Genomic DNA, 13,966 nt, shown 5'->3' with positions numbered 1-13,966 from the left:
GTTTTTTTTTTTTTTAATGCTGAACATCAAATGAATTAAATCTAGATTAATACATTTTATGAGAAGTGCATGACCTTTTCTTCTTATAATGGGAAAGTAATGGATTACACAATTAAATAAGTTATATGCAAGTAGATATGATAAAATACTTTGGCTGCAATTTTTGAGGGCGTTGACTGCTAAGGAGAAGGATTGCAGTAGAAAATTTGATGTGAATTGTCCTGTGAGCAGCATTGAGCCATGAAACACTTCTTCATTGTTTCTGAATGTCAGTGTGGGTTGCTCTGAGTCCCCACACTGTTGATGTTTACCACTTGCTGTTGCAATGTGTTGAGCTCCAGTCTGGGAGAACTTTCCATTCATGTCCTTGTTCTGTAAATGATGTCCTTGTGTCCTGCAATACCCGCCCATGGAACACTCAATTGAAACCATGACGTGGCCAGTATTGGTGTCAGCTGCTTCAGTTGTTCTGTATGGATAAAAAGCTGACCTGAAAAAAAAAAAAAAATCTGTGTATAGAGCCTTTACTGGAGGTTTTTCATACTGAGGATGAAATTTCTAGACAGGAAGAGGTTTAGGGGGAACAAGGTCTTAATTGTGTAGATGTTAATGAGGAGCTCCACGCAAAAACTGAAGTGAGAGACAGTTCAAAGATGTCATCTGGGAACTTCAGGCATGTGAGGGAGGAACTGATAGTGTGACTTGCTAGAGGTGAACATTAAATGATAAATGAATGGAAAACAATCACTTGGTAGAGTGATATTGGGAAGGATTTTTAAAGTGGACAAAGCAGTTTGCTTAATGGAACAATGTGAGGAGGATTCCATACAGAGTAGGTACTGTAAGCAACATGGTATCTAGGAAAATGTTTTTTTTTTTTTTCAGCAGTGTCATGATAGAGCAAAAGCTTGGTGAGATTGCATCAGCTGTAGGAAGGAATAACTGGTTGGGATTAGAGGCTAAAGAAAATCTGTGTTCAATGTCAGTGTACAGAAGAACCTTTGAGGTGTTCAGCAGAATGGTGACCCAGAGGGAGGCCCAGTTAATTTCTAGCTATTTGTGCTTGCACGACAAACAGATCAAAAAAGGTTCCTGCACAATGGTGAATTTATGTTATTCCTGATCTTGTTTTAGGTAAAGAAGATGAATTTCCAAAGAAGCCATTGGGGCAGATTCCATCAGGACCTCTGCCTTCTGTGCTTAACTCCACTCCAGTGCTTAATGGACAGAACAGTACTGGTACACAAGCAGCAAGAAGGACAGAGAGAAGACCATCCACAGAAGAAGAACCAGAAAGTTCACCAAATGACCGAAAAAGAATTAATTCTGTGGAAAAGAAACCTTCATTAAAACAGCAAAAGATTCGACCAGTAGAAACACAAAACAGTTTGCCTAAGAATGAGGTGGATACCAGAAAAAAGCCTCAGCCAGCAGAGCAAGACAACTCAAGTCTATACAACAATGCAGCTGCTAATCAGAATTCTAATGCTACTTCCAATACAAGAAGGGAATTTGTACCTAAGTGGAATAAACCATCTGATGTCAAAATAATGGAAAAGACAATGAAAGTCAATGCAGAAGTGAAAGGGAAGCCAGTAAACCATTCTGTTTTGGGCCCACCACCAAGTCCTGGAGAAATGCAGCCTTTGAATGTAAAGCAAAAGGTGAGGGTTTTGGATGCTGATGAAGGTAAGCGAGAGTCTAATGCATCTCAGTATGACAATGTTTCAGAGGATGAAACTGAGAACGAGAATGTTGTTGAAGAAATGCTTGAGAGAGCTCATCCACAAAGTCCTAGGCATGTAGCATTTTCTAATAGTCCAAGAAAGCAAATGGAAAAAATACCAGCTCCATTAAAAGTACCCAATAATTTTACTTACACTTCACAACCCAGATCTCCAAAATATGCATCGCAGTCTGATGGTCCATCTCATGGACTGAATGTAAAACAGCCACTGCCAGGTTATAGTAATCCCCCTACTTACTATGGGAGTTCTCCAAAGCATGTTTCCAGTATAGGCAATACAAGTTCTGCACCTCTGCATTACCACGGGAATCGACCCAGCCCCTCTGGAAGGCCATACGCTCCTTTTATGTCAGCAGATTATTCCCCAAATAAACTGCAAATGAATTCCTATCCTTCCAGTCGCCAAAATGCTCTTTCACCAGCCCCTACTCAGACAGAAGTCGCTCCTGTTGATGCATACACCAGCAACTTGAGGTCCTCTCCAGGTGTCAAGTTCATAATCCCTCCAGCAGATTATTTACCAGAGGAGAGAAAGTGGCCGGACGCCGCCTACGTCTACAGACACGAGCCCTACAGGCAGCCCTGGAGCCAAGACCTTAACAAAGGCCACATGGATAATTTCCAGAAATACCAGCATTTTCAACCAACACCTTTACAAGACCGTAGTCTTCCTGCTGTTTCCGTGGATAGTCCAGTGAGATACAGGACTTCCCCAACCTTGGAAGAGAATGGTTCCCCACAGTACCAATATGCAGGCCCATCAGCTCAAACCCAACACTATCGGAACAGAACTGATGGACTGTCTATGCATGAGTCTGTGCTTCTCTGAGAATCTGGCTGAGCTTAGTAAAATGGCAAGAACCAAAACCAGTTGAACAGTACTGTGTTAGTAGTAGTCCTCCTCAGTTCTCTGAAATGTGGATGGTTCATGTGAGTTCAAAAATAACGACACTATTTCTGAGATGTTTCAGACTTTGGTTGAAAGCTGGTGGAGTTCTTGGACTTGCATGGAAGCTACTGGAAGTGATCTAATGCACACAGACATAGCAATAAGCTCATATACATCATGTGGTTCATGCTGTCATTGCTCCTTATATTTTAAATAACTCGTGTTACAATCCTTCTGCCTAAAACCTGTAACACACTGAAAAGTTTTGACTGACATTGTTAATGCACTGTACAGGTGTGTGTCTCTGTGCGGCTGTGTGAGTGTGCACTTACAGTACACAAACTCATATGGAAAAGAGCTAAAGAGTTTAAATTGAAATGCATTTAACTTTGGGCAAAGCTTGTGAAGTACTTTTATTTCATATTATTTTTCTTTGTAATTTATTTGAGAAGCCATTCATTTTGAATGGGAATTTCTGTCATTTTTATACAACTGCCTCAGCATCCCAGTATCTGTTCTGGGCAGGAGAGATGCTTTGGGATTATTAATTTAATCATATGTGAGAGTTAATTTCCTCTCCTTTGACTACTGTTTGTCATTTTCCTCAGCAGGAAGGAGAAGGCAGGAAAAAACAGAAAGCCAAAAATGTCTCTCTAATCTGGCTAAGAAATGGTGCTTAAATTCAGGGCAGTGTTTAGGAGCTTTTGAAGCGCATCAAAAATGGAGAATTTGTACTTTCTCACCCAAATCTACCTTCAGAATGTTGTTCTATATGCAAAAGACTAAAGCACAGTGAGACTAATGCCAGATACAGAAATGGTGCTGCACCCTTCACTTTTTGCCATGCTGTGCTGTCAGACTCAAACTGGTTGCAGGGCCAAATCTCACAGGTATCAGAGAATTGCGCAGCTCGTTGACACCTCTGTGAAGTGCACGCAGGAGTTTGAGCTTTGCTCCGGGCCTGACATTCCCTGAGCTGTGTGAGTATGCAGTGTCCCTTGTCGAGTGGATTTTGTTGTATTTTGCCCTTTTCCCCCCCAAATTGCTGGTGGGCTCCTGTCTGTGGTGGGGCGTGTGCTGCTGTGCTGTTGGCTCGCACTGCGCGGTGTTTTACACTAAAATGACCTTGACTTGTTAACAGGAACCTTAAACTCCTGCTGATGTAAGTAATTCTAATTAGTGTTTGCAGCCTTTTCTACTTCGTGTTTTCCTTTCTGTTTTGACTGTGAACTGGGGGTGGAATTAGAAGCAGGTGAAGTGGCACGTGTAGGATGGAGTCCTGCGAGCTGCAGGACGCGCTGACCTCTCCCTGGGAGCTGAGGCAGAGGAGGGTCTCACCAGGAGAGGTCCTTGGAGTGCTGAACAGAGAGATTTCTCTAATACTGAAGTACTAAATGTTGTTATCAACACCAGTTTGGAAGGTTGTCCTGTTCCCTTTTGTTTTGTAAGGTTTGCTAACTAAAAACATAGAAATGGATATTATTTTTTTTTTCCTTTAAAGAATGAGCTTTAGTGCCTATTATTGCTGCAGGTTGGCTCTGTAAGTTTTAAGGTACAGAAGTAAAACAATTTTTACAAATGGAAGTAACATTTACTTAGTATGTTTCAAAACTTTTTTTTTGTGTATATAATGTGTCTGGTGTAATTTTTAATAACTGGGCAATTTTATATTTTAAAAATTGCAAACTGCAGCGAAGTAACTGTAGCCAAGCACTACACTGAAATCCTAAACTAAAATTGTGAAGATAAATATGACTTGGGCTTACTTTAGTTCTGATTGCTTACAGCAGCTTAGAAATGTATGTATATAATATTGTGGCTAAGTGTAATAATCTCAGTGTTTAACGATGGTTCTGTAATTCATAACGAAGCTGTACAATTTATTTGTGCAAACAACTTGAGGCTCCAAAATATGTATCAGCATTAGTAAATACTGTAGATTTTTATATATAAAATATATACACACTATTTTCTTATTTCATCTGCAACAGTTTTATAACTGTGTACCCTATTTTGATGTGACTGTATTTTTAACCTGTTAAAATAATAATAATTAAGTTTATGTTGTTTTGTCTTTCTTCTTAATTATTTGATTAGCTCCAAACTGGACTTTAGCTATTCTCAGCACAAATAATTGCTTTTCATAAATGAATCATGTGCATATATATGATGGATCCTATTTAATTTGTACATGTTTATTTTTAGACTAAGCAATGTGGATAAAATCTATATAGTGCTTTTGCATTATTGCAGAAGTGGCAAGATTATTGATTATAGTTTATTACACTGCTAAACCTTAGCCTGTCATTTGCAAAAGCTAGGAGCATAAACTGCGATCATTATTTTCTGGTTTTGTTCTAGTAATCTCACCCAATACCAGTTTAAAAGGGAATTGTTGGCATAAGGAATTTGCAAAATTGCATTGATCAAAATGCAAAATAATAGTCTTACTGTGGCTTCTCTCACATGTTTGAAGGATGCTATTGAGTTGATTTTTTTAAAAGAAAAGCCACCCAGCCTTGTGTCATCTGACTGTAGTGCAAAATACAGTTTTATTTTCATTTAACTGGACAAACCAGACTCAAGGTACAGCCATTTGAGATTTGAGTTTGTACCAGTAACAAAACCCACTTGATGATGCAGAGTGAAGGGAGACACAGCCCTGGCAGTGCCTTGCTGGTAGAGGGGCTCATCTCAGTGTCATGGATTAGATATCCTCACAAGAGCTTTGCTGTCACTGTTTTCTTTGATCTGAAAACAGTGGAGTGGTAAGTACCAACATAAAATATTTGAGACCTTTTTTTTCTTCCTATGGTTTAATAATTTTCCAAGATCTCTGCTTTGAGGTGTATAAACCGTAAGTTTCATGTCCAAGTTAGTTGTCATGGCTTTCCTTGTGGTTGGTGAGACAAATTCAGCCATAGGGATTTGGAGAATTAACACAGAGGAACACAGAGGACTAAGTAAGGAGACATGTCAAACTTCTGTATAGCAAAAATTTAGTGAAATTAATTAGGATTTAAAGGGAAAAGAAAGGGCCTTGAGTATATGCTGTGATTGCTTTTCCTTTCACTTGGATGCTCTGCTAGATTAGCTCTAATGACTTCAGTGTGGTACTGAAGCATTTAGTCTTGTGCAGTACAAATTGTTGAGGCCATGGAAGAAAGATAGGGAGGATGGTATCACTGGTACTCTTAACCTTTTTGGTGAGTGGGATGTGATGGCAAGATCCAGGTGCTTGCTTACCTCTATAACCAAGTTGTTATGCACTGCAAGTGAAGACAGAAGCCATCCCTGCTCCTCCTTCCAGGGGAGCATTCTGGCACCAGATTTGGTGATGAATCTGAATCTAAACATCCACTTGCCTGGGCAGCTAAGGAAGAGAATCTGACCTCAGGAAAATTCTTTCCCTTTCTCCCAATCCAACTGTGGCCAGTCTGTAATGCTTCAGGGAATGCAACACAGAGGAAGGAGAAAACCTGTTTAGCCAGAATTCTGTTAAGAAGAGTATTCCCTCCTACACCTGCTGATCACTACCTAAAGCCTTAAAGCATGTGATATTGTTTGCAGTTGTTTCAAAATTACCAGACTGGAGTAAGCAGTCCGTTCTCATGGCCAAGATGTGTAAATACCAGTTACCTTTGTAATATCTGTCAGCAGGATGAATCCCTGGTTGTAACTGTTCTATCCCCACTATCAGTGAAGTTTCAAAGAAAAAAGCCAGAGATTTTTAGACATCGTGGAGGATGCAGAAGAGAAGTACCTTATTGCTAGTCAAAGATACACCATTTTAATAAACCTCAAAATAATTCCAAAATTAGATGCAAGCAGTAAACAACATTGAAACGTCAAAAGACAGAACAGCCTTCCAGTGTGGGGAAGGAAATCCAAAGCTTCCCTGAGGTACACAGACATTTTCCAGGGAGATTCTTCTCAAGAATCCTATCCTGAATTTCACATCATCCTCAATATGACTTTGAAATGGACTTGCAAATTGCAGACTTTTTTTTTAATCTCCCCCTTGGGTGGCATTACACTGCATGCACAAAGAAGAATACTATTTAAAATATGCCATCAAACGCCCACCGTTTCATTTCCCGCAGAGAACATTCCACTTTTGATACTTCAGTGAGAGGAAAATATATCTTTTCTTGTAGTCCTTTAAATACTGCATTTTTGTAGAGTTCTGTAAACGTAGCATAGTTAAACAGCTACTTAACCAAGTATCGTTCAGGCTCCTCTTTAGATGGCATAAAGCCACTGCATAATTTGCTGCAGTTTCTTTTATCTTTTGGGCAATATTAAGACAATCTAAATGCTTTTAGTGGCAGAGTTGCAATGAGGAGATGACTAGGCCAGCCGTTGAAATTGGAAATAGAATTGCAGTCATTTTGGAATAGCCTTAAAATGGTTGCCAAATCCTGGGAAAGACACCATTTTCTGGATTCTTTGTGCCAAGAGAACTTCTTACTGCAGCAGGGAACACGTAGGTCCCTCTCCTGAGTGATTTGATTCTCTCTGCTCGCACCAACTGCTTTTCTTTGTGCTTATGGAGTTAATATGTTAGTAGAAAATCAATGGAACTTTTAGAATGAATGATGAGAAAACAAAGCTATCTTGTTCTGACTTTTCTTTCTTCCTTTTTTTTGTTTGTTTTACTGATTTTATTGTCAGCCTTGTCAAGGTGAGCTGTGTGTGATGTGATTCTTCTGTCTTCTTTCTCTAATAATGTGCCAACATGTTTTTCAGAGGCTTTGTGATGCCTTTTTGCTGCTGTTTCTGCTGTATATCAGAGGTTATCGTTTGCTTCTTCAGCTTTCACTTTCTAGATTATGTGCAAATTAAGGTAACAAAAATTATATTCTCAGTATTGCAGTTGGTCAGAAATTTTTCAAAAGGGTAATTCCTGACAGAAAGCAATTTAGTTTGGCAGTTGGAGAAGGATGCTGTAGGGTGGAGACTTTTGTACAAGTCGGTGGAATCCAAAGTCTAAGGTTGCTTTTGCTTGGGGTCAAGCACCAAAAACCATATTACACACAGTCCAAGGAAGAATTTCTTGCAAAATGCTGTGTCCTGCCACAGAAGCATGCCAGCTTGGAGCTACAGCTGACCTGCCAGTCCAATATGTTTGATTTGGTAAAGTAAATCACCTGTTTCCTGGTAATGCATTGCTTTTGTCAGATTTTTCTGCTGGAAATGAGGTAAACAATTTCAGCCAGGGCTGGGAACTGGGGTGCCTGAGCTCCTCTCTTTAATTAGGAGAACTGAAGTTGGCTTTTGGTTCAAACCATTCACTTCGATCATTGTATTTGGAAGTTCAGCAATATCTTTTAGAATACTTTGTGGTATTGTCCCTTAGGACTTGGGTTTTTTCAATAACAGAAGGTCTGTTAGATTACTTTGTCTAATCTGTACCTTCTTTTTCCCTGTTCCCATATTTCCCCAAAGAGAGCTCAGATCTGGGAATGACTCCATAGGTAGTAAATTGATCTTAGTGGTTGATGGTACATCTCCAGTGCTACCATCAGATGGGTTGGATGGTATTTTCAAGCACATTAGCACTCAGCATGAAAACTGGGGTTTTGCAATACAGGTAAGTGAAAAAACTTTACTGGTGCAAGGCTCCCCCCGAACCCAGCAGCAATGTGTGTTTTATAGTAAAACTCACACAGCTTTGAAGCAGAAGGGCTGGTTCTCAAACGTGATGATGCTTAACTGCCTTAACCTTTGGGAGCAGAGTTTGGTACTGTGGTGGTAAAGCTGGTAAAGCTTATTTTTAGCAACATCGGGGTTTTGTTCCTCTGAAATTTCACAGGGAAGGAAACCACAAGGATTATCAGGTCCAGCTCCTGGTCCTGCACAGGACACCCCAAGAGTCACACCCTGTACCTGAGAGCATTGTCCAAACACTTCTTGAACTCTTGTCAGGCTCAGTGCTGTGACCACTGCCCTGGGGAGCCTGTTTCAGTGCCCAACCACCTTCTGGGTCAAAAACTTTTCTCTAAGATCCAACCTAAACCTCCCCTGACACAACTTCAAGCCATTCCCTGTCACTGTCACCACAGAGCAGAGATCAATGCCTGCCCCTCCTCTTCCCCACACGAGGAAGCTGTAACTGCAATGAAGTCTCTCTTCAGTCTCCTCCAAGCTGAACACACCAAGTGCCATCAGCCACTCCTCAATGGCCTCTAGACCCTTCACCATCCTGGTTACTCTCCTTTGGATGCACTCTAATAGTTTATATCTCCCTTACATTGTGGTGCCCAAATCTGCACACAGCACACAAGGTCAGCAGTATCCTGGCTGAAACACATCACGGAGAACCCATCCTCTCAGAAGAGGAGGATTTGGGTCCATTCAGCAGTTTCAAATTCCTGGACACAAGCCCCATGAAGGTAACCTAGAACAAACTGGCTATCATGTCTATATTAAAGTGGTTTTAAAACAGTCCTCTTGGCCTCAGTGTTCCTTAGAGACAACTCATCCAATCAACCTTTCAGTCTCCAAAGAAAGCAACTGTGTTAGAAGATCTTTCTTTGATGTAATTTGTTTGGACTTTGTCTGGAACTCCCACAACCCTTCAGAGTGCTCTCCCTTTTTGTTCCCCAGGTTTTACTTTGTCAGGTTTTTTTCCATCTGAGTTTTTTCAATTCCAGTAGAGATGTCCACCTGTTTGCTTCTCCAGTGAATGAGTTTTCTCTCAAATGTTGCGTCAGCCTGTCATGAGCTTCGTGCTTTGTGTCAATTCATTGCATTCTCCAATCCATCTCAAAGTCTGTCTTCAAGTTGCAGCGCTGTCAGTTTGCTTTGGAGAAAACACTGAAAAAGGGGCAAAGTACACGATTTGGAGATCATAAAACAGAAATTATGAGTGTAAAAGCCAATCATAAGCACTTTAGAAAGGTCTTTCTGGTGGTTGTGCTGTGAGCAGTGCCTGTATCATCAAAAGTGATAGAGGTGCTTATCTATTACCCCATTAATTGGAGGGGCTGGGATGATCAGTGGCTTTGCTGAGCTCTTTCCCCCAGTGATACCTGTCTTCTGTAGGAGGTTGTGTCCATGATTCGACAATTTGATGCTGGTCAGCACAAAGGAGCAAGTCAGCCTTTGCTGGATGGCTGAGCACAGAATTCTCTGTAAATATTTCATCACGTAAAGTGAATAAAGGAACAGTCTCTCCTTGCCATACAATGAGCATGCTCACAGCTACAGAAAATAATTTGCAGCTGCTGCAATTGTACAGAGCTGTACCCCGACTTTTTTGATGCTGTACATTGTGATTTTGCTGTATAATGTGTAAAAGTGCAGCACTTACCTCTGGTGTGCTTTTTGCCACGCAGTTGTGCATCCACGTGGACTGTCCATCCTGCCTGCTCCCATTGCTTTCCTGGTGGGCTCACTTTCTGTTGGGCACACCAAGTCTGACAGGGGAAGAAATTAGCCCCTTGTCTGCTCTAAGTATTCATGGTTCCTCCTGGGTGCTGGTTTTGGGGTTTGTTTATTTTGCAACAAAGCTTTAGAATATATTCAGTTTCCACATCTCCTGGTCCTCCCTGTTCTGTCCAAATTATGCCAAATACTAAAGGAGAGGGGAAAATCATAAATTCTGGAGTTAAGCATCTGTGGACTTGACCTGCTGGAAATTGTGCAGCTCTGTCTGCTCCCCACAGAGAAAAGTTCTGGTAGCTGAACTTCAGAAAGGAGCAAAATAGTTTTGCTCTTTAAATGCCATTATAAAACCCCACGATTTCAGTGACTGGGTGGGGTGTCACGCTGGGCACACATTTATCATTGTAAATGTTATGTCTGAAAGGCTTTGAAATGCTTTCAGAATGTGTGATTTTGGGCACATAGGCAGATCACTTTTATTATAACCTTCATGTTGCACTCAATAGGGTTGGTCAGGTGATGTTTTTCCCTGTTCATTTAAGTGGTTTCTTACAGAGGCCTTTGAGTTCCAGAATAATGTTCTGTGCAACCCTGATAATTACTTTCTTATTAACTGGAAGGCCACACTCCCTTGTCTACCACCCCTTTTAGAAGTGAATCATGTTCTGATATTAAAATGACCCTAAGCTGAGATCTCAAGTTTCCTTTCCAGCTGGACTAATGGGGCTTGTAGGAGGGAAGGCAAACTTCCATGACTGCTAATTAGCCTTGGATTGGATTAACAAAGGAAAATTACTTAACCACCCATCCAAAGATGGAGAGTTAGCTTACATTTGAAAAGACTTGCCAGCTGCTAACAAGGTAGTTGCACTGGATTTGCCTTTTTTAAAGATACCTTGGGTGTATCCCCTGAGTACCGTATGCAGAAGGATTCATCCTTGTGTGCACTATTTGCTGGAGGGGCTCAGCACAATCTTAGCTGCCAAGTTGGCCACCTCTGTAGATGTCTTTGGAGCTCAACTAAGGACTGTGTTTCCATCTATGAGCCTAACCACGACCTGTGGAGGCCATTGGGGGTTTATAAGTAATTTTTAAGGGGTTTATCTTCAGAAAAGGGAGGTGAGCTGTATGAACTTCTGTCTTGCAATTCTTTTCTCTTTAAACAATACAGTAGGAGTGAATTGCTGTGGGGTTGGAATTGTTTCCAGCCATAAGAGCAGACAGTGCTGAAGGAACACTTTCCATGATGGTGTTCCCATAAGGAAATTACGTTTAATTATTTTAAATTATTGAAGCAGGCCAAAGAGTTGTGCCCAACTTCTCAAGTGACTTAGTAGCCACTATTCATGTAATTTGAGGATCCAATGTCCATGCTGCTTAGGAAGGCAAGTTAGAACTCCTGTCTTTATATCCTTGGCTTCTAACAGATGCTCATTTTTACCATTAGCATAGCTGAGCTTCTTTATAAAACCTCCCCAGTCTGCATCTTCCGTCTGTCACTTCATTGATAGTGTTGTTTATACGAAAAACCTTGCACCCCTTTTATTTTTAACTCCTGTGTTAATGATGGGGATGCTTAGGGAGAAATTCCCTCTTTGCTTTTTTGCCTTTGCTGTGAAAAAATAATATATGCTTGTCAGCCTAACAAGATGTAAAGTGCCTCCCCTGCTCTGCAACATTTAATACCTGAGGTGTCTTTGTAACTGCACTTCGTTTTGCTGAACAGAATTTCTCAAATATTTTCTATCACATCAACTTGTGATAAGTCTAGTCTGACCTTTTGGACTTATTTTTGGCTCAGGACATTGTTTTTCAGTCACTGCCTGCTTCCTTTCTCTCCCAGCTAGGAGCGGAATAGACCTAGAGGATGCTGGTGGTGCTTTGAGGTGGGTATACCTGAACCTCTCACTGCAGCGAGCTAACAAAAGAAAATGAAAATGGCTCTTTGAATTCAAAAAGCTTTTTTAGAATGTCAGCTAGAATACTTAATTATCTTAATTAGAATTCAAAGCTATGAAGAACATTCTTAAATATTTAAGCGCTCTCTGCCCTTGTCCATTAAGTGCAGATCTTTTTTGCCCTTGTCCTGTGCAGATCTTTTCTTCCAATTCTTAAGTCAACCCAGCCATGTTTTTGGGGGTTATTGCAAGCTCTGAGCTGCCCCTCTCATCCACAGAGTTGTCCCCATGGGATGTTCACTCTCTGCCTCTCTCAGCAGGTTTTAAACCTCTCTGACGAGTCTTTCATTGCCAAGTTTCTGCTCTTGGCCCTTCCTGCTGCCAGACCACCTTCTGCTCGTGGAGCTCTGTCCTGTGCAGGCTCAGGCACAGCCAGCCCAGGAACCTTCATCCTCTGCTGACTGAGCCCTGCCCACCCCCATCTCTGTCTCCTTGACCATGGGAACTGAGAAAGCACCTGGCACACAACCACAGCAAAGGCTGGGGCAGATTTGGATGGGTCTTGCCTGGTACCTGCCCAACCTCCCCTGCTTCTTGCTTGCAGCTGGAGAGTTCCTTCTGTCCTCAAGAGGAAAGCCTTCCATCACAGATCAGTCCTCCAAGACTGTAAATACAGAGTGCACGAGGCCACTGAGCTCAGCAGAGCTGGGATATTTATGTCTGGGAGAATTTTCCATAAGCAGAGTGAAAAACCCATCAGTCTTTGCATGTTTGGTGCCTGAGATTAAAAATTTTGGGCAGGTCTTCATAACAGTTACTGATGCATTTCATACAGTGCAGTGCAGGGTTGGCACTGTATAAACAGCTCTTCCTGTGTCTGATTTCCATTTTTCTTTTAAATTACATTTCTTTTATCTTTAATTTCACTATTTGTTTTTTTTTGGTTTTGGTGGTGGGTTTTTTTTTCTTTTTTTTTTTTTTTTGCATACACAGATGTGGGATGATGCTTTTATTTCTTCTCAGAAGTACTGAACTAAATTGGTTCTCTCTGAGTTTCTCTGTAGGATACCAAACATTTTCCTGTCTTCAGTATAGATGAACCTGTTGCTCTGGAATACATTTATTAATTCACATTGAAAAACTTTTTTTTTTTGTTATTTTAATGGGAGTCTTTTCTGTAAAGATGTTGTTTAAAAGCTTGTATTTGAAATGAGATTTTTATTGTAACTGCTCCAAGAGGACCCTCATAGCCTTGACATCTGAAGTCTTCCAGAAGAAGCTAAGTGGGCTCTGTGTTTGAAGTGGCAGCACAATGCAAAGATGTAGCAGGAGAGAAATGTATTGTATTAATTTTAACAAACTTCAAGAAACTTATAATATCTATGAAAATTCTTCACATCTTTTGTTCAGAGGTGTCAGATATAAAGAACATTGAAATCAAGGACAAAGATCCCACAAAGGCTTGTGTGTGATGGAGGACCCAGACCTCTCTATGAAAGTGAGACAACTTCTCTTGGGCTTCTTTCAGAGAAATAACAATAATAACAATAATAAAAAGCCACTCAGCAACATCTCTGAACAGAAAGGCTGAACAAGTCTCTGTCCTGTGAGACTGAAATGATTATTTAATAGGTAATTAAACATAGTCAAGAACAGTTGTCATATGAGGTACAATCTGTGTTTGTGACTTTGGTTGCCAGCTCAGGTCATCACTTGTCCCTAGACAGGCAGGATCAGGCTGTGAGTGCCCATTAAGTTTAGAGAGAAATCATTGACCTGCCTTGCCTGTAAGTTTGGGGTTTTTTAGCAATAGTTGATGTGGGTTTTACGAGTTGCAGAAACTTTAAAGAATACATCTATTATTTGGATTTAAAAATGAGAACAAATAAAGGAAACTTTGACATGTTTCTGTTCTCTCTTTCTAGCTGACTCATCTTAAAACTTAGAGCTGAGGAGCCTAAATATTGTCTAGAAAAATAAATTTCCAGAGTAGAGAGTGGATTTACAGAGGCAGTGACTTCCAAAGAGCATTTACTGTCTTGT

The 13,966-nt window shown here is 40.7% G+C and overlaps 1 protein-coding gene across 12 annotated transcripts in view; it reads left to right on the top strand.

Moving 5' to 3' along the window:
- Positions 1–4,698, top strand: part of USP6NL (USP6 N-terminal like) — a 110,903-nt gene extending 106,205 nt beyond the window's left edge. For all 12 annotated transcript variants that reach the window (XM_068189448.1, XM_068189453.1, XM_068189455.1 and 9 more), the window contains one exon: positions 1,135–4,698. In XM_068189448.1, the coding sequence (XP_068045549.1) occupies positions 1,135–2,576 (1,442 nt within the window). In that variant the 3' untranslated portion in view covers positions 2,577–4,698. The remainder of the gene's footprint in view (positions 1–1,134) is intronic.
- Positions 4,699–13,966: the final 9,268 nt, after the last annotated feature.

This window comes from Anomalospiza imberbis, chromosome 5 (genome assembly GCF_031753505.1).
Source record: "Anomalospiza imberbis isolate Cuckoo-Finch-1a 21T00152 chromosome 5, ASM3175350v1, whole genome shotgun sequence".
In the NCBI taxonomy this organism is placed as follows: domain Eukaryota; kingdom Metazoa; phylum Chordata; class Aves; order Passeriformes; family Viduidae; genus Anomalospiza; species Anomalospiza imberbis.
The sequence above is the reverse complement of the archived record's forward strand: the minus strand, read 5'-3'. Positions and strand labels throughout refer to the sequence as shown.